The sequence below is a fragment of the Zalophus californianus genome, chromosome 8, assembly GCF_009762305.2.
Source record: "Zalophus californianus isolate mZalCal1 chromosome 8, mZalCal1.pri.v2, whole genome shotgun sequence".
NCBI lineage: Eukaryota > Metazoa > Chordata > Mammalia > Carnivora > Otariidae > Zalophus > Zalophus californianus.
Genome location: NC_045602.1, coordinates 129268871 through 129290038, shown reverse-complemented (window position 1 = coordinate 129290038; position 21168 = coordinate 129268871). Strand labels below are relative to the sequence as shown.

General features: G+C 48.6%; 1 protein-coding gene across 8 annotated transcripts in view; it reads right to left on the bottom strand.

The window, feature by feature from the left end:
- Window positions 1–21168, bottom strand: part of PTPN1 (protein tyrosine phosphatase non-receptor type 1) — a 62973-nt gene that overhangs the window by 4902 nt on the left and 36903 nt on the right. For 2 of the 8 annotated variants that reach the window (XM_027621222.2, XM_027621215.2), the window contains exons 2-8: window positions 17380–17470; window positions 14299–14399; window positions 11209–11307; window positions 5541–5678; window positions 2233–2442; window positions 1660–1821; window positions 1073–1296 (exon numbers count right to left, since the gene is read on the bottom strand). In XM_027621222.2, the coding sequence (XP_027477023.1) occupies window positions 1073–1296; window positions 1660–1821; window positions 2233–2442; window positions 5541–5678; window positions 11209–11307; window positions 14299–14399; window positions 17380–17470 (1025 nt within the window). Of the gene's footprint in view, window positions 1–1072; window positions 1297–1659; window positions 1822–2232; window positions 2443–5540; window positions 5679–11208; window positions 11308–14298; window positions 14400–17379; window positions 17471–20189; window positions 20254–21168 lie in introns of all 8 variants that reach the window. The other 6 variants (XM_027621216.2, XM_027621220.2, XM_027621221.2 and 3 more) reach the window with 6 other exon arrangements.

Here is a 21168-nt window from a genome sequence, read left to right as displayed (position 1 = left end):
GCCCACGTAAGGTTCTGATGATCAGTGTAGCCAGAGGACCACTCAGGCACACACCATGTATAACCTGCTTTCTTGAGTATTACAATTCCACTGTCCAGCCACATTCACGCATTCCCGATCCTATCCTTTAACAGCTCCAAAATATCCCAGGGTAGGGAGAGAGCATGATTTACCCAATCCCTAGATATATAACCGGCTCATCTCTAATTTTTCACCATTCCAAATGATGCCTCAATGAATACCTCTACCTACAGATCTCTTTGGACACCCGTTTGCAAAGTGTTGCAAACCAAATTTCTAGATGTGTACAAATGCCGGGTCAAAGCACGCGCTCATCCAGGAGGCAGGAACCAAGGGCACTGTCTCCACAGGCTTGGGCTCAGGCTCCCTCCCATTCATTCTTCATGCTTCCACACCTCATGCAGGCAGCCTTCCTTGAGCACCCCGGGAAGGCAGAGTCTCTCTTCTCGCAGGCTGACCACCGCAGTGTGCACTTCCAGCCCCTTCCTGCCCACAGGCTCTCACCCATATTCCACTGTCCCTGTCCCAACAAGATGGTCTAGAACGCAGACCAGGGGCCATGTTCTAGTGCACTCAGTATTACACATGCATCAATATGTGCTCAATAATCTTTGCTAAATGGCATTAAGTTAATCAAGACTGCACGAAAAGGTTAAATTCCCAGAAGGACCATTCTGGGGGCTGAAAGTGCATGGTCTAACCTGGACAGCATGTTTCAGGACTGGCTGGAAGCCAGGGGCAGGGCATGGTCATCTCTCGGCGGGACTCGGTTACATGAATCCCTGATTCCAACGGGCACCACAAGGTGGTGCTAGAACCCCACTGAAGGAGGTCCCTTGGGGGGGGGGGGGGGAGGGCAACCTGTGGCCGCCTCAGATGCCCCTGGCTGTAGGAGGATGATGGTGATGGTCCAGGGGTCCCATTCCCCAAAGACACAGAGGCAATGCTTGCCAAGAGGAGGCCGTGTCCTCAGGGTTTCAACAGTAACGTGTTTCTGGATCAGAAGGTCAGTCCCCCTCACCACCAAAAGGCCAGGCCCCCCTGGCCTTACCTTTCCAAGCCGCAAGGGACATTTAAGGGGGCTCCGGTTTCCTCCTTGATGGAGAAGGCTTCTTTATCCTCCCCAGTTTCGTCCTTCACCCACTGGTGGTTGGGGAAGAATTCCTTGCACTTCCCATTATGTGGCTCCAGGATTCGTTTGGGGGGCCGGGGAGGAGGGGGGACGTGTTCGGGTGGGGGCTCCAGGTCCTCATGGGAGAGCTCCTTCCATTGCTCCTAGGGAAAGCGGCAAGAGAAAGTCCCATTAGGACTCACAGTGGGCTGATCTGTCAGGAAATCTGCTCCCCTTTAAAGTGAGTAGAGGTGAGGGGCTCTCTCTGCTTCCTGAGGCTACAGACACGTATACTTGGAGGATGAAATCTTTTGAGAACAAAGTCTATTCTCCCTATCAATGTTCTCTACGTCAGCACATCCAAGGCAGAAATTGGATCACAACTTTCTAGCTATTTAGTACACGAAGGATAGCTGTTTCTTCTGACACATGACAGAGTATTTGAACTTTTACAACTGACAGCCTCCTTCTTCATAGACAAAAATTCAAAATCAACACACCTGGATGCAGGCAGAAGCAAGGCTTACCTGCACTGAAGCGTCTCCCATGATGAATTTGGCACCTTCGATCACAGCTAGGTAAGAGAAACGGAGCTGGTCTGCTGTCTGGATCAGTCCCATCCGAAACTTCCTCATTTCTAATAGAACTTTCTTGATGTCGACAGAAGAAGGGTCTTTCCTCTTGTCCATCTGAAAGCCAGAGAGGAGACACCATTCAGCCAGCCCCACTCCCAAGTACAATGTGATTTTCAATGTTCTGGAAGAGTCCTCCAGTTTCTACTTGGGAAAAATCACAGTGGGGAGGCAGAATTCTAGCAAATGTGTGAAAATGCAGCAAAATCGGGACCACTAGAGCACAGGGGAAAGAGTACGAGAAAGGAATTCTTTGGGTCTTCCTGACGCCACATTCCACTTAAGAACATCCCTCTGAACAAAGCTACTTAGCTTAGAGCTACTTTCACAGGAGGAAAATTGTTAAAAATTGAAGATCCTGGCTAGTTTACTGCAGAGACGATGACAGAGAAACTGGGGGCAGGCCATGGGAGGGGGGCGCTAAAATGGGCTTCCTTCTCCTCCCGGGGCCTCCAGGGGCCTCCTTACCAGCAAGAGGCAGGTGTCAGCCAGACAGAAGGTCCCCGACCTGCCGATGCCGGCACTGCAGTGCACCACGACAGGGCCGTGCTCTGTGCTCAGTGACCCCGACTCACGAACTTTAAAAAGAAAGTTCAGGAATGAAGCTGGCGATTCGGGGACTCCAAAGTCAGGCCACGTGGTATAGTGGAAATGTAAGATCTCTCGAGTTTCTTGAGACTGAAAGAAAGAAAGAAAGAAAGAAAAAAAAAAAAAAAACCCCAACAACTCATGATGATTCTAAGAGAATCATCTGTACAGAAATCACTGCTTCCAAGCAAAGCACCAAGTGTACCCCCCCATCTAACTCGAAGAACAGCTTCCCTTCTCAGAGTTCTTTCCGTCTACTCACCCAGCCAAGAAACACCAAGCACTGGGGTGCCCGACACTGGACCCGGAGGCTGCTCCCGCCTCGACTTCCCCCTTCCTTTAGCGTGGAAATGTTCTCGCCTGCATCTCTCCTCCGGTGCCCCATCCCCTCTGCTGTCTTCATGGTTACAAGTGATTTCTCCCCATCCCACAAGTCACAATGATGCCGTGTGGGCGCCCACGACAATCCTGTCCTAAAGCACCGTAAGGTTTCCCATGAACGAGTAAAACGCGTAACTGCACGTGTGTGGCACCAGCTCTGGGTAACTCAGGGCCTTACAAGACTATCTGGAAGTCTCAGAGGATTGTCATTTTAGAGAAAAAACCACCTCAGTCTCCAAAGACTGGTAGCTGTCAGGTGCGGCTCGATATGCAGCTGAAGAGGAGGGAGTCAACGCCAGCCCCGCCGGCCCCGCGGCGTCCCAGCGCTGGACTCAGCAGCATCCTGAATTCGCACATCGACCCCGCAAGGCCTGTATTCCCATATTCCCATTTTCTCGACTAGGAAACTGAGGCTCGGAGGCCAACCCTCCATGAAGTGAGGAAACAGGAGTCAAAATCTAAGTTTGCTTGACTCCAGAGCCCATGTTCAGAGCCTGCTGCAGAAACTTCTGAGATGAGGGCTCTGGCCCTTGTCCCCAACTGTTTCTCCCCCTGGCCCCGTCTGCTCCCAGTGGAACAGAATGAAGAATGGCCTCTGGTGCCATTTCCAGCTCTGCTCCTTCCTCTGAACCTATGAAGAGTCCAGAGGCCTGCTTACCAACAATGCCTCCCATCGCTTAGCAAAATGTCCACAACGTGCCTACCATGTGCCAGCCAACGTGCCTGGCAGCATAAGGTGAAGACACTGCCCTTGCCCTCCCAGAGCTTACAGCTTTAGTTCTAACAACCTCCCTGGGCCCAGGGTGATGAAAACTTGCCGAAGAGCCTACGATAAACACCAACGACTTAACACCAGCAAAGAATACACGTACGGAACCCTGCACCAGCTCTGACACACGGGTACCCTTCTGCAGAACTGGAAGAATCTGCAGATGACATTAGGATCATTTATAGAACCACCCGGGGCAATGCCATTTTTTCCTCCCTAGAAAATGGTCTCCTTGTATGGCTTAAAATGAGAAATGCCCTTTCTCTTTTTCAGGGAAAGAAAAACACTTAAAAATAGATTTTTAAAATGAAGTAAGAAGAAAATATACCAAAAGCAAGTTCCTTCTTTAATCATTAAAAAGGTGTAGATCATCTCCTGTTGACACCCTCCCTCACAGCTGCCCACCTCTTTCTCAAGGAATTTGTTCTAAATCTCTGCTTGAAGAGATACACCTCTGAGAAAAGAATTTTTAAAGAACAAAGTCTGTTAGAGCAAACAGACCTTCCCAACATCAAAACCTCCACGCTGCGGCAGGTGATCCGCCATGCAAACAGCACGAACCCCTTCTGCTCCATCTGAATTCCATTTCCCCTCAACAAACGGGAGAAATTTTCTCAAAGTTTACCAGAAGTCCCTCTGAATGTCAGGCCTGAAAATTTTAAAAAGCATGAAAAAGAACGTCTATGACATAATCCTCCAGGCACATTCCACCACGCTGCCAACATTATTCCTGAAAATCCTCCATCAAGCCCTCCATAAATCACAGCCTCGGAGGCTGGGTGTGGGGCTGCCGCAGGCTCGGGCTGCAGAACGCTCGCATGGAGAAGAGTCGGCGCGGGCTCAGCTGCACCACTACATTCCACAAAAAGCCACGCAAAGCCACGCAAAGCCACGCGACTTACTTTCCTCTGCTTCGTGGTAACCGGCGCTAAGTTCTAGATCTTACTTCAGTGAGGAATTCAACAACAGGAGTCATGTGGACTGGAAAGCAGTCAGCTGAAAACTAACACGTGAGCAGAACTCAGGGGCAGCCCCCCAGCAAGCCCCCACCCAGGTCTGCACTGCTCCCGCCTTCCCTCCAGTCTGGGTGGGGACTGCCCTGGATAATCCGGTCACTTCAACCCCACAGAACCTGCTAACCCGTCCCGGCACGTGCTCTGAGCCTGCTGTTGCTCTAACATTTCGCTATATTCCCTTCTGAACCCTTACAAAAGCCCCATCTGAAAGCGGAGGAAACTGAGACGCGGTGAGATGTGATGCCCCTCCCCAAAGTCTGACAGTCTGACATGGTGGGGCCAGGAATCCAGCCCAGGGAGTGGGCCAGAAGGGAGTGGCGACCGCCATGGACAACGCCGTCCCCAGGAGCTGCCGGGAGCTCCCTCCTGCTGCTGCCAGCTCTGGCATAGGGTCCTTCGGGTGATGGCACCTGGTGAATTATTTCGAATCCCCAAGGGCAGGGTCTTCTGTGGTACTGCTTCTTAGAGCACTGTGCCTTGCTTGACCTGTTCCAAGACCATCTTCCAATGAGAGCTAGCAGCTGGTGTTAGAAGTTCTTCCCATGACAAATAAGCCCAAGACCTCACTTAGAAAACGTATACAGACTATGACCTTGGGAGTCAGTCCCAGAAGGGCCCTTCTTCCCTCACTTCAAGCTAAAGAGACTGTGGACAAGGAAAGAGGCAGCGGCTGCTATGTAATCTGCGGCCACCACTGCAGTCCCTCTGTAGTTGCAAAGACAGGAACAGAGAGAAGTTTTAGGTGAGAAAGTCCCTTTTCCCTGGAAACCGTGATGAACTAGCGTTACAGTTCAGGAAGAGAGTTCTGTGGAGGAGGGAACTGAGGACACCCCTGGACACCCCCGCCCCGCCCCCAGCTCCCCTGGTATATAAGCGGGTAAGCTCTGCTTTCAACAGGGCTAAGACCACACCTTGCTCAGAGTGTACAAAACTCGGAAAAACTGGCACTAGGTAATATCACCCAAGTAGAAAGACCTCTCAAGCAGCGGTCGTGGGAAGGATGAAGTACATGTCATACTCACTGTAAGGTTTTCCAGTTCTAGCTGCCGTACTGTGTAATACGACTTAATATCTTCAGAGATCAAGGTTAATTTCAAATTTGTGTCTTCAAAGATCATTTCTTTTTCTTCTTTTTGTGGCCAGTACTGCGCACATTTTAACTAGGAGAGAAAATGATGAATTATTATAAGCAACGGACTGTTTTTCCCATGAAGAGAGGTATGGAGTACCTTCTATGAGCTTCAGGACAATCCAAAGGAAAACCAGGGGTTTTCTGACCTGGGAAGTCACCATCAGCAATAACCTACTTGCCTCTTGGGGAGATGGGGGGAGGGGGTTAAGACAGAAGGCTAGTTGGGCAGAGAGGGCTCAGACCTCCAAACACAGCTGCTCCCCAAACAAGGAGGTGCTTCAGGGGTCTGGCCCTTCTGGACCATCTACGAGGTGAAGAAAGACTGTACCAAAGCTTTAGTCTCTCACAGACTACTTTGTGTAGCCATTTCAAAGATTACCAAGAACCGGATCAGTGCTGCTGGCACAATGCAGACCTCTTACCCCAGGGGAACAGAACCCAGTCTAGAAGAGACTGTGGGACACTGTGAAAACGCTGAAGGGCTGTAACTGAATGTTTAGAGAAGGCGTGGAGAGGGGCTCCTCCAAGGCTTGGGGTCACCTGCTGCCCCATCCCACCCTTTCATTCTGGTTTGGCTCAGTCCCAAAAAATCCTTTTGATTTTCTAGTTTAATGATTTCAGGAACTATTTGATGGTCTTCATTTAAGTACAGCTCATTAACTTTTTCTTCAAAGCAAGCAAACTCCCAAAGATTTGGTTTCACTTAGAGTTTAAGAAAGAAAATTTGACTCAAACTTAGTGGCATACTTTGAGTCAAGTTTCTATACCAGATCTTTCTGTTTGGTGATGAACATTTTGGACCAAAACAGCAGGTAGATGGGGGCTAAGCTGTAAGGTCTACAAACCAGAGGGTCAGACAATGTGCCTAGACAGAGGGAACCCCAAAGACATTATGATTTCCATCACATGAAATTATCGAACTAGCTCTTTGGGAAATGGTATAAATTCAAGCCCACTGCAACTGAACACGCACTGGCCCACCAGCACCCTCTCTGAGGCACAGGACAAGCTGCCTGAAATGCCACAGTAGGTGGAGGGAGCCCCTCCAGGCCCAGCCTCTTTCTGTTAGAAGAGACGGTTGGTGCAGATCAGTGACAAGGGGGCGTAACAGCAGTCAACACTATGGATGTGCTGTGGGAATCCAGAAGAGGCAAAAGTTCCAGGCTGGCTGAGGTTACAGGCAAGCGATCAGAGAAAACCCTATGGAAGAAGTGGCCTCTGTCATGATCCCAGGGTCCTGAGATCGAGCTCCACGCATCAGGTGGGGAGTCTGCTTCTCCCTCTCCCTCTGCTCTCCCTCACCGCTTGCTCTCTCTCTCTCTCTCAAATAAATAAAACCTTAAGAAAAAAAAAAAAGATGTGGCCTCTGACAGAGGCATGCTCGGAAGGATGACGAGGATTTCCCAGTGACTGCCCAGAAGCCAGTCTCAGAGGAGCAGCAGGGAGCAGGGCCAAGGGAAGACCAGACCACGGCGACTCTGGTGGCAGGCCCAGAACCTGGTGTCACCTGGGCAGTGAAGAACCAGGAGGCTCCTGAGCAGAGTGAAGACAGAATCAGGAAGGCCCACCAGTCCTGCCCTAATGAAGCTGCACGCTACCCAAAAAACAAGAGAAAAAGAAGAAACAAACCAAGAAACACCAGACTGGGATGCCGACATAGCATCAGACATCATGGTCCTGAAACAGAAGGCCAACAGGGCCTGGACCGGGCCTGTTTGAAAGACCGGGACAGTTTCACCCACATTCCCTCCTCACACCAATGAGGAGTTGCCAAAGATGAACCCCTGGAACAGGACCAACCTGTCAGCATCAAAGCAATTCTGCCCCTCGGAACCCGAAAGCATCAATGACATGGCGAGGTCCCCTCCTGAGCCAGAGGGGGTGGGGCAGCTGGAAGGGAGACTTGAGTAGAGGCTTCAAGGATGCACTTTTCCTCCAGTAATCAGACCCGTGCAATTCCTGAAGACCCCAGAGGCAGACAGACTGCCCTGGTGGGTTCCACGGCACGTGTGCTGGAGCGTGCCCCCAACGCCCTGAGCGGAGAAGCAGAAACGCAGGACGGCTGGGTGCTACCAAAGAAGAGGCCAGTGCTTTCGGGTCTCACGGGCAGGGAAGAAGAGTCTTTGACATCTCACCTCCACACAGCAAACACTCACTTTCAAAACCGAATATAAAGCCCAGTAAGTCTCCGTGATCTGGGTAAAGACCAAGACTCTGGAACTCCACTAGTGCGCAACTCTGGCGCACACTAAGTGTCAATCCAGCAGTATTTATTTTTTAAGAGCTCTCAGGCATCCACAGTAACATGCCGTGCTCTGCTTGCTGTCATTTCCTGTAGACATTTCTGTTTTAAACACACAAAATACAACAAAACAATAAGCTTAAGAGCACTACTTGCTGCTATTCTATTAAACTGATCCATCCCACCCTGAGAAGGAGATTTATTTTATTAGAAAGCAGTTCTTCACCAGAATTCAAATTGTGCCACATCCTGGGTCAGCAGCAAACGGTGGCGCCGACGTGCTGGGTGTCTGCCACAGCCGCCCTTCCCACCTCGAAGCTCGATGTGAGAGAGAGGCCTTGGGGCCTTCCAAAACAGCGAGGCAATCTTCAGAAAAATCCATGAATGTCACCTGGGGTGACCCTGTGATGCAGGATTTGGCTTTCCCAAGGAACGATGAACCAGACAGCTGACTAAGCAAATGGGTGAACCCTGACGTTCCCACGACACAAATCCAGAGCCTCACCATGCACAAAAGTACTGAAGTCAAACAGCACCTTTAGTCAGGGGTTTGGGAGAGAGATACAGGCGATGTTTCTGGTTAAACATCGCCTTGTTTATTTCTGCTGCCTAAACAACAATCCCCGCCCTTACACACCAACACGCTCTTCATGGACATGTCTCAACTCAATCTTTAACTCGAACCCGCAAGAACTTGGGCTACTTGGATGAGCCCCGTCTAACACACATAATCATTTTCTGCACCACTGTTCAGGAAGCACATGGTCCCAAAAGAGTAACAGGCAGGTCTGCCAAAAATAAGAGGGGCACATCCTATACTATTCAGAGAAGGAAGGAAACCAGAAAACAAATATGCACTGCATGGAAACGCTCTGCAAGCTGGTTCTTACCATGGGCTGTATGCATAGTTTGTAATTAGATCAGCTGGGCAAATAAGACACCACGACTTCTTAGAATTTTCCCCAGTCAGCTCTAATGGGGATGACAATGGTGATGCCGAATTGAAATTGCTGATCCCAAGAAACTTTAAGAATCTCAAACCACTCGCTGCTTTCCACGCCAGTGCGCATGCCTGAATGACCCTGAGCAGGAAGAGTAGTTACACAGGAAAACAGAGACTACTGTCACATGATCACAGTAAACTACATGAAAACCAACTAGCCAGGTTTCTTTTTTTTTTTTTTTTTTAAATGGCCAAGGGGAAAAGCTGTCCATTTACAGTCAGCCTCGGATGGGACACAACCAAGAGCAGGCCTGGGGGCCAGCATGCAGCTATAGGGTCAGGACAGCACCCTCGCTAGACTGGGCCAACGGCAAAGGGGTTTCACGCAAATTCAGTAACACTCAAGTAAAAAGGAAATGCTACCATACCCAATGATTTCTGAATAAATGACTCAATTTAAAATTCCCAAACCCTCCACACCATCTACAACAGTGCTTCTCAACGGGGGCAATTTTATGTCCCAGGGGACCCTGGACAACGTCTGGAGACATTTTTGATGGCCACACGTGGGGGTGGGTGTGTTAGCGGCCCCCTGTGGGCAGCGCCGAGGCTCCGAGACCCCAATCGCTCACCAGTGCCGAACATGTGCACAGGCCACCATGTCTGTCTCACTTTCCCTTGCAGAGTGTGTGTGCTGTGGGAACCTAAAGCTTGTTTCTTTATTCAAAATTGCTGACAAGAGTGGTGACGGGTCGAATCGCATTTGTAACTTCACATTTTACTAATCAAGCCACTGAAGCAGAAATCATCAAAACCCACTTTCACTGAAAAAATTTTCTCAGAAGCATTATTTCATTCTTTGAACACTCAGGTAAGCTCTTCATCTGTTATTATCAAGCAAAGAAAAGCTTTAAGAAAAGGGGGCTGAGGCAAAACCCATGATTTTAAACTTGTGCTGTTGTAAGAGGACCATCTGCTGTGACTAAGACTGCTGCTGGGGGCGCGCGGAGGTGGGGGGGCTTTGCGGTGAGTGCTTCCTGTTTCACTACGGGCGTTTCCTTTGATGTGTTACTTCTCTGCACTTGCATTTGTTCCCTCCAGGGCCATGACTGTGCTTTCTTTGGAGGGGCGGCTTCTCTGGAGCCTGCGTGCTGTCCTGGCCAGCCCAGTCCGAGGCGGCCAGGCCAGCTGCAACAGCAGTGGCTTGGCTGAGCCCGAGCGTCGTGCCAGCACCTGGCAAGGCCCGGGCACACGCAGTTCTCTGTGCCTGGGCTGTCCGCTCCTCCTGATGTCCACATTCCTCAGCCCATCCCAGGGCCTCCCCCGCTCTGAGGCTGGAGAGCCCCGAGTGTGCTGGCCGTGGCGGGAGAGGAGGGAAGGAGCCAGGGTAGCAGGGGTGTGGCGTCTATTCGCTCCGTTTCTGCCACACTGTGCCCTGCACATCACGTCGCCTTCCCTGGGAGACAGGCCTCCAACAGGCAATCTGCAGAGTGAGGGGGTGGAGGGAGCACGGGCGGTGGCTGATGCGAGGGAAGCACCTGGAGATACCTGCCAGAGAGCTGGGGCTGGGCGGGGACTCAGATTCTGTTAGGCCAGAGAACCTGGCAAGAAACTAACAGCAGAAGTGTGTTCTGGCTGGAGTCTGGAGATGGAGGTGGGAAGTCGGGGTCCAAGTTAACTTGGTCCTGTAGCCACATTATGCACATCCCCGGAGGCTGTGGGGGTCACACAAGGGTTTTCGGCTCGGAAGAGGTGTGGTGACACTTGGGTTTCAAAAGACCGTTCTGGAAACCGGGGGCAGGGTACCCGGAAGAGAGCAAGTGGAGAGGCCACGGCGGCAACCGCAGGGACAGATGCATGGAGGGCACTGCCTGCATCATCACGCACCTCCAGCTCACAAGCTATCCTGGGGGGTGTTTAGAGAGCTGCAGAGAACTTGGGAGAAACGCTAACACAAATCCTGCTGGAAACACACAGGCAGACAGCATCCATGTTAAAGAGGCGGCCGGGAGCCAGGCGTCTGCGTATTTGACAGAGGCGAATCCCGAATGCGGCCGCTGCCACAGCTCCCTAATGGAACAGCAGAACACACACGGGCACTCCGGAGAGGGACCGACTCGGGGGGGGGGGGGGGGGGGGCGCGGGCAGAGGTCCAGGGCAACTGGACTTTCCCCCTCTTTTTAATTCATTTGCTTTTCTGACTATAAACTTGTTATTTATATAATGCTTCTTTAAATTTTTCTAATAAAGAAGATATCACGTAAAAGAAACATAAAAGCAATGTAAAGAAATAAACTCAGACAAAAATGTCAACTTCACGGACTGGGATACACATGGATGGTGAGGTAAACAGGAGATAAATCCATGACTTACCGATCCTTTCTCCATCACTCTGTTGAGCATGACAACGCCCCTGCTTTTCTGCTCCCACACCATCTCCCAAAAGTGACCACACGTGTTAGGCAAAGGGCCCTGCAAATACACAATCCACAGAGTGTATACCATTTTACACACCGACACGCTCCAATGCGAGCACACCACTGGCGGTTGGCAGACGACAGTGCCCTGTGGCAGAGTGGTGGCTGGGGCTGGGGCTGGGACAGGGACCGCCCTCCTCCCCGCCTAGTGGTCAGTAACCTCAATTCTCTTTTCCGCCACGCGGTGAAAGGTTATTTCTGCCTCGCAGGGCTGGTTCGGGGCTGACCCACAGAGGAGAGAAAAGGCTGATTCTGCTCTCTGGTGTGAGATGACTGGCGGAGGGGCTCCACCGAGGTCCCTCTGGAGTGTGGGTGGAATGTGGAACAAAGCTAGTGGGTGCAGGCAAGAGGCAGTATGGGGAAGCAATCGGCAGCGACACTTCCGGCGGCTAGAGTCTCAGCTCCAATCACTTATCATCCATGTGACCTTGGACAAGTCACTTCACATCTCCATGCCTCAGTTTCTCCACCCATTGCTCTCGACTCATCACAGTCCTTATTCACATGGTTGTGAAAGTTAACTACATTCACAAATGTAAAGGCCTTACTTACCGCAGCACCTGAAACATAGTAAACGGCCAGTAAAACGTTAGCTGTTATTCCTATTAATAATGATGGACCTGACCATGGACTGCCTTCATCCTGGGACCGAGGAACATAAGAGATGTAGACACAAATGATCAGTAGGGTGGCCCAAGGGGTCCAGTGTGGGCACCAGGACACGGTGGGCTGCCTGCCAACCCAGCAATGGGCACAGATGTTTTCTGGACACAAGAAAACGAATGCCTCTGGTATGTGTCAAGTTGTCAGTGCTGCCTGGAAGGGACATCACCTCTCCCCTCCATGACAGAGCGTGTCACCTCCTCCAGCCAACACCATGTCTACAATGGTTTCTAGTCTCACCTTGTCTCACCCAAACTCTCCCGATTCTTTGCAGCCGTTCCCTTCAGGTCCCACCACACTTTCCCTGACCATGTGAGCCCTCAGCGCCCACACACTTCCCTGAACTCCGCTCCCTCCTGCTGCCTAAACCGGGCACATCCACGCTCCACACAGAGCCTCAGACAACAGCGCTCAGATGCATAACCCTCTCCAGCCAATTAACAGAAAAATGGCTCCTAGAAGACAGGGGCCCCGGGGCCTCCTGGCTGGCCACCTGGGTCTTTCATCCTGCAGCTTGGGCACGAGGACCAAGTCTCACAGCTGTGGCTCTTACCAGTTACCAGCCTGTCACCGTCCCCACTCCCCATCACCCTTGTTTAGGATGGGTTTCAGGGATGAAAAATCATACAAGATCCGAACGGAGAACTCAGCCAACGATTCACTGTGGAAGTGACAGAGGGCACCTTTGACATCATTCTCTACACTTCCATACCACTGCCTTAAAAAAAAAAAAAAAAAAAGACTACAGATTTGTATTATTTGCATAATGAACACTGAAAATTTAAAAAACGGGCAGGGTTTTCTTGGTTTTGTGGCTTGGAAAATATGTCACTCCTACTGTCTAGAGGTACAACTCTGGGGTCAGGTTACTTCGATCCCTTTTACAAATCCCAGGGCAAAGGGTGACCGTGCAGGCAGCTAGACGGTACAACCTGGCAAAACAGAGAGACCTTCTGCTGTGCCAAGTAACTGCTGGGGCATGGGGGTGGGGAGGATGGTGGTATACAGTTTCCATGGTGATATCCTAGCGCTCCACTTGACTTTATACCCCTACCCGTCTTTACTTTGGACTTCTTAACCCCACACCAAAGTTGAATGGCTAAAATCAGGAAGTAAGAAACTTGACTTCTTCTAAAAAGAGAAGTTACCAAGAAGCTGCTTTTCCCTCAACCTCTTCCTGCCAGCCTGCCACTACAAGGATCTCCTTCCTTGTCACCCTACCCCAACCACCCCGGAGGTGCTGGGAAGACCACAGCCTGAGGTCTGGTAAAAGGCCTGCCCCCTACACATATACCAAGCACTTCCTCAATGGCCCCGGGACTGAGCACGGTGTGGCTGATGTTCCATACACTGGGAGGCACGTGGGCTGATGCTCCTCATGGACAGAGGAACTGGGACATGACAAGACCGGGCAGCAAAAAAGGGCCATGGCAACTATGCTCTGATCCAGCTCCCTGCCCCAAGGCAGCCTTCGTTCATATGCCCTCTGGCTTCACTGTCATTTTAACCTCCCAGTATTAAAGAGAAGTACGATGTTCAAAATCACCCTATACACCAAAGCCATACAGAACACTGATGAATGGATATGGAATGAGAAAGCAAAAACTACGACTAAAAAGAGAGAGAAACTTCACGTGTTTAGAGCAACTTACAGGTAACAGACTAAGACTTGAGAAAACGAATTAAAAAGAAACTTCTCTATCCTCTTTCCCTGATACCCATGGTCTTGGGGTCATACGCGAGTAAGCGTTTCACAAGAATGTCAAGTATTAAATCATTTTTGTGATTTTTTTCCCACAAAGATGCCAAAAGCCAATGGGAATTGTAAATGATTTTGCATGCTTGTCCACACAATCTAAGGATGCTTTTTTTCTGGGCCTAAGAATGAAGACCATGCCAAGGAATTCTGAGCGGACACCTGGATGAAGATTACTGGTCTACTGCTAACCCTCTTCGATTCCCGTGAGCAGCCTTGATGCTCTGAAGTGAACACTTACGGAATCAACACAGGTGCGGGCCCTTCTCTTGCCACGGCCCTGCTGCCTCTGGCAGTGGGCCCACAGGCAATTCTGGCATTTCATGCTGTTTTCTATAAGCCCAGCAGCGGTGTACTTCCCAGAAAAGATATGTGTTACAACCAAACAGTTTCTGAAGGAAGATTTTTTTTCCTTCCTCGTTGCTTTTTTTGGATTGTGTACAACCTGGCCTTCTAAAGGATGTGACAGATTTTATTTGAAGTATAGATGACAGTACTCTGAAATTCTTAAGTTGACATCAATTAAGGCAAAAACCCATCAAAGAAAATCTTGGACAATCCAATTACCTGGGTAAGAATGTAACTCCTCTGGGCTTCTTCCATCTTTATCAAACTAGCATTGATGTAGTCATTCTCTTCTTGATGCAGTTTAATCCGACTATGGTCAACTGAAAGGCAAGCCAGAACTCAGATGTTAGTCCTGGATGACCAAAGTGTCCACACAGGCAGTGCACCCCATGGGGAAAGCAAAAAAGGTGAGTCGGTGGCATTAAGGGCATTCACACTGGCTGAGGCCATGTTGTTTTAACTGAGATTAGTCATCAATATGAGGAGGACTTAGTATTTTCAGAAAGGTTTCTGGAAGTGTTTGAAATTTAATGCTAAACAGCAACAGAGACAAACTACACTAAAACATGGGTTCTGTTCTAATTGGACAATCTATTCTGAGGTCTTATCTTCCTACACTTATCACTGCCCCACAACTCAGGAGGCTGTGAGGAGGGGGTGCCAAGGGATCTGTTCTTGGATGCCTAATACATACTTTCATAAGGTAAAAAAATACAGTGGATTCAATCTTTAAAGGGGAAAAAAATCCACCAAAAGTTTCACCCAGTCCCTAGAGCTCTAGTTGGTACAATGAGCCACAGTAGGTGGGATTTATGATCATATCTCATATGGTTTGAAGATGAAATGACGTAAATATATAGTGGTGTGGGAAGGGTTACCTTGAATTCCTTTATATAAAGTTTTTTCTTTTTTTTTTTAAGTTTCGAGTATAATACACTTAAATGATTCTAATCTATGAACAGAATTCAATTAGAATTGAATTCTAGTATTTCAAATTCAGGAACTGTCATGATCAAAGACATTTAAAAGATAATTAACCGGAAAAAATAAACTGAATCCAAAACACCGGAAGTACATTAAATGTAACTTTCAGAATAGTTTTTAAAAATAAACTCTCATTTGGGAGGTCTGCCCCAGGTTACTGAAAGTGCATAGCCACTTTTTTTCCCTTTTACCATGACTCGGTCACAAAAGCAGTGGTTCCCTGAGGGCTACTTTCCTTATCCCGCTAGTGTAGCTAACAAGAGGAGGTAGGTATTTTTATTTCCGGTACAACACAAGGGAGGATGAACTTGGGTGACCACTCGTGAACACTATCTTCTCTCCCCTAGCCCAACGGGAAAGGAGAAGTTAATGGGGACACACGGTTTAGGGCTTTTTGTTCTAAAAGATTTCAAGGAAATGTTTTTAAAAATTAGTCACCATTTGGAATAATGTTTCTCATCACAGAGGATTAATACAAATTGAAATACTTGGGTAATATTTAAGTCATGGAGATAGATCTCAAAACAGATGACGAGCCCACATAACCCTTCGGTGGGTTATATGAATGGGTTCAAACAGTAACTGGGTGACCTTGGCCAAACAACTCCTCCTCTGAGCACTGGGCTTTTTCATTGGCCAAATGGAAGACCAACAAAAGATCACTTTCTACCCTGAATCATTCTCCCCATGTCCTCCATGACCTTAAGAGCAAATTATCTGTCCTGCTGGACAGTGGAGTTGGGGGAAAACAAGAGAAACAGGAGTGAGAATGGGGTGAAAAGGTCTGGGAGTTGTTTCCTGCGAAGAATATTTTAATGATCTTCCCGCCCTCTGTAAAACTGGCTCATAAAACCACTTAGATGAGCACAGATGAGAAATGTAGAAAAGAAATATTAAGAGGACATCACTGTCTAGTGCAGAGTAAGGACGGCAAGGGGCTCTCTTGGCTCCACATGAACGATGCCAACAGTGTTTTCTTTGATGTTCAGAGTTGCTGGTTGGGACTCCACAACAGAATCACCGGAGGGGAACTTCGTTTTTTGTTTTTTGTTTTTTTTTTTTAATAAAACCTGCTAGGTGCCACAGCCTAGACGTGCTGAATCAAGAGTGTCGGGTGTCGGGGCACAATCATGTGCCGCTTGATGACCTAGCACTACACTTCAAATGTGCCTGGTGTGAGCCTTCAATTAACAACCATCCCAACCACTGGGCTAAGTGGCCTGTGTCATTTTATTGCACCTTCACGCCATCCTGAGATCTGCGTGGCCCCTGCTTTACTGAAGATGAGAGAACAGATCCATCAGCTGTAAGCAGCAGGCTGGTACACAGCCGGGTGGGGAACCATGGCAGCACTCAGAGGCAGACTGCCCGGCACCAACCTAGGTCCATTCCGTGCCCCTCCCAGGAACCTGGTGCTGCACAGCTTAGGGCAGGAGGCACTGCCGGCTCTTCCGCCGAGAGCGCGGGGGGCCGTGTGACCTAGCAGGCCTGTGGGAGGCGCCCGTGGGATGGAGGACTACTGCGTCCCTGGCAGACGGAAGAGACTGCCACGGGAGACGGGCAGCCACAACCCTCTCCGACGGGCAGGGTCTAAAATCCCTGGAGGTGAGTCAGAAAGTTCTCTGTGGCCTAGAGGAGATGGCAAAGTCCATGCTCTCTACTCAGCTCCAGTTTTTCTTGCTTTACACCAATTCCAACACCTTTAGTTCTCGACTCTCAGCAGATTCAGAGCCAGTCACTCAGAAGGCAGAGGCGGCTGTCAGAGGCCAGCAGGCAAGCTGAGAGATAATGGCAAGAAAGAGCTAGAAGAATGAGGATGGCGGTGGGAGGGTAGGGTGCATGGGGTTGGGACTCACAGGCAGAGCAGTCTTTAGCAGGCGGGAGCGCCACCTCCCTTCCTTAGTGCCTGTGCCGGGCACCATCACAGTTCAGTACAATGCTCGGGGGCTAATACTACTGTTGCTGAATCATCCAGAAAAGGTTATATTATGCCTACTATACTCTGCTTCGGCTGGGAGGAAAATGATTCATCATAAAAATAGTCAAAGCTCGAAAAAGTGCTTTGAACTTAGCTGAATTTTCCAGAAACTGAAATCTTATTCCTTCTACAATCGTGGAAAAAACAAACCATTACTCTAAGTCTCTGATGCCTGGATTACAGCAAACAGCCAAGTCATAAAGCGGTACTGCCATGGCTTGATTACGAAAGCCCGGGGCACCGGGGTCCCGCCGGAGAGGCCCTGCCGCTGAGGGGGCGCCGCCGCGCGCGCACCCAGTGGGAGCAGTGAGACTGGTAATGGCGATGTGAATACTTACAGGGACTGACATCTCTGTACCTGTTTCGGTTTTTGTTCTTAGGAAGCTTGGCCACTCTACATGGGAAGTCACTGGCTTCGTGTCGGATATCCTATAAAAAAAAAAAAAAAAAAAAAAAGGATAGAGTTCTCTTTTGAAATCCCTGGCATCAGGAAGCCATGCAGACGTTTAACCAAGCGTGGGCTATGTGCCAGGCACTGAGAGGACCCGGGACAGAAACACACGTCCAGGAGAACTAGGCAGTGTGGGGAGCGCAAGGTGATCATTCAGAGGCACATACAAGGTCCGGAAGGGAAAACAGATAGAGGACAGCTACACCTGCAATGGGAGGATGGCGTGGGGCCGGGAGCTAGAAATACGGGGAAGAGGGCAGCGAGACCGAAAGGGGTGGCGGGGTCCGTGGCTCAGGGACACCCAGCACAGCACCGGCGAGCGCACACGTCTTCTGCAAGCGGCAGTGAGTGGGCTGGCGGGGGCAGTGACAGCCGGCTGGAGCACACAGGTGGGCCGGCCAGAGCCGTGGAGAGCCTGGAACGCCACAAGCCCGGGAGCTCCCTCTGTAACCTTGTATAAAGTCACAGTTATTGAGAGCAGATAAAATGCACTTTTATGCCAACAACTGTTCAACTCCTGCTTTCCGAGGAGATGGTCGACAAATCCCATTACACCAAACTGTCAGAAAGAGGAAGTGCCTGGGTTAACAGAAGACCCAAATCATGCCTCCTGCTAGACTGATCACAGGCATCTACTTTTGCTCTTCTAAAACACCACGATAATCCCATTTAAAAATCTTTTCTTTTTAATTTGTATTTTATTCTTATTAAAAGATAAACCCATATGACAATGTGAGCATACTGAGTGCCACTAAGGTATACACCTAAAATGGTTACAGTGGTAAATTTTATTATGTGTATTTTATTACAATTTAAAAAAAAAAAGACAAACTCACAAGAGAGAGCAGAACAGGAGGAGGTAGCAGCAACAGGATTTTGGAAGCTGGCCATCTTATTAGTAGTTGGCAGGTCTGAGAAAGCTCAATTACAAGCCGGCAGTGGAGAAAGCAAAGCACCAGTCCATTTCCACCACAGAATCCTGCAGAAACTCGGGAAATGCTGCTTCTGGATGGAAGGGTGGGACTCACTGCAGGGGACGGGGCTGGAGCTGTCTGAGAAGCAGTGGATCTCCCCACCACCCCCCTTCCATGCTGCTGGGTGCTGCTGGGTGACTGTCACCCTGTACCACAGAACTCTGGAGAATCATTTTCTGCAGAATAGAAATCAGGAGACAGTGCTATGTGATCTGAGCAGACAAGAGCAAAGACCAGAAGATACTATCACCAGGGCTCACAACCAATAGCCCAGCTAAAGGGCTCATGGCCAGATCAGTGCTGATGAGACCCTTCCACCCTCTCAGAGCTCTCAATCTGCCTTGTGAGCTTCATCACGCACAGACAACCACTGATTCTAAGATGTGAGAAGAATGCCTCTAGTATAAAAGAGATTTACAAGAAAAATGAAACAGGAAAAAAGTCCCTTGGAAGAAATAAACTACACAGAAGAGAAAGCTTTAAAAAATATATTGTTAATATACTCAGTGAGATAAAAAAAAAAATTATATTGTATCTATGAATTAAGAACAAAATGTTAGGTAAAGGTAGAAGCAATCCTCCCAGAAAGTAAAGTACCCCCTATCCCCAAAAACCCACAATAGAAAATCAGGCAAAACAAAATACAAGGAAAGAAAACATTAAAAAAACAAAAATAGTTCAAGGAAATCTTCCAGACCCTCAAATGCTCAAATGATAAAAACAGACCTACGTTAAGGCACATTAATATGTGATTCCAGAATCTTTCAAAGAAAATATTCTGGGGGCACCTGGATGGCTCAGTCGGTTGAGCATCAGACTCTTGGTTTTGACTCAGGGCATGATCTCAGGGTAGTGAGATCAAGCCCTGCGTTGGGCTCCGTGCTCCGCAGGGAGTGTGCTGGAGATTCTCTCTCTGCCCCCTCCCCATCACACACGCACATGCACTCTTTCTAAAATGAATAAATAAATCTTTCTATAAAAAAAAAGAAAAGAAAATATTCTGTAAGTTCTTAGAAAGAAAAAATAGTTCACGTTCAAAGGATAAAGTCATCAGAATGGCTTCAGACTTTTCGAGAACGCTGAAAGCTAGACAACAATGGAGCAATGTTTTTAGAATCTGAAGCAAGAGGATCTCTAGCCTAGAATTCTATACCCAGCCCAATTATGACCAAGTGAGAAGGGGCAGTAAGTTAACTAAATTAACACTGCAGAGAGGCAAAGCCTCAAACACTTGACCACACCCACGCTCCCATCCTCAGCAATCCACTGGAGCATATCTTCCACCCGAGGGAAGAAATAAACCAAGAAAGAGAAAAATGTAAGATATAGTAAGGTAAAAACAACAACAACAACAACAACAACAACAAAAAACCTGACACAAGAGCAAAGACAAAGGCAACTTCCCCTGAAACTGTGGAGGGAAGAGCTCCCAGGATGACAAGTATGTACCAGACCTGGAAGCAAGAGGGCCAGACTGGAGCAGTAGGCCTCAACAGATGGATGTATCAGTGACATGCCTTTGTGCACCATACCGACCATGACTGAACGAAACCACCAGAGGGAGATAAGGAAAAGACCTGAAATCCAAGAAATAGGGAATCCAGTCAAGAAAAACATAGGAAGTTTCAGGATGATAGCTATGTTTGTCAGGCCTATAGACCAAGCAACCCAGACAGAAGGACAATGGAGGTCTCCAGAATGAAAACTGAAACAAAGAAATTACCTGAAATTGCTCTGATACTCCAGCCACGACCCACATGTGGCTCCTGAGGGCACAGGTGGCCAGTCTGAAAAGAGGTGCTGTGTAAGTGTAGAAATGCATATCAGGTTGTGACAACAGTACTAAGAAACGAAATATTTTCAGTAGTATTTGTTGAAATAACACTTTGAACATACTGGGCTAAATAAACTACTATTGATCTCATCTGCTTCTTTTTACCCTTTTTCCTGTGGCCACTAGGAAAGGTGAAATCATACAGGCAGGGTGCACTGCATTCCTCCCGGCCAGTGCTGACTGACCTTGTGGAAAACTGCCCAAGAGGTTCCAAGAGGTATGGGAAGAATTAGCAACAGGCAGAAAGAAGCCTTTGCAGATGAAAGTATACAAGGCAATTATTAACTATGGGAAAACTTTAGAAAGGAAACTAGGGTACGACACCATCTGACGATGTGCATACGCAAACAATGTAAATGATGGATGTTGTTTTAACCGAAAGGTATTAACAGATTGGGAGAAGGGAAGGGGAAGCTAAGGGGAGGAAAAGCAACAAGGATGGCTGTTCAAGGAAATGAAATCCTCCACCTGCGTAAAGGTCTAAGTTAATGAATTAGAAAATAAACATTCTCCTTAGAAATATGGAGATCTATGCAAGTGAGAATCAGCAGCTCAAAGAATTGAAAATGGCCGTGAGCCAAGAGGCTGTGGCAATGGGCTGAGGTATGGACAGCACAGCACCGGCTTGTACCTTCAGCCCATCGTGGTCCTCCTTCACTGCTCAAACCACGCGCAGATTCGACAGGAAGTTTTAAAAATTGCCACATTCTGCTAATTCTACTTACTTTAAAAAACTGCAAAATGGCAGGGAGGCATTTTGACTCACACTAGAGGTGGGCTAATAACTTAAAAGCATGTTTATAGATGATAAACCTATCTTGAGATAAGCAAAATAATCCAGCATAACACACTCATCACGTCATCTGTG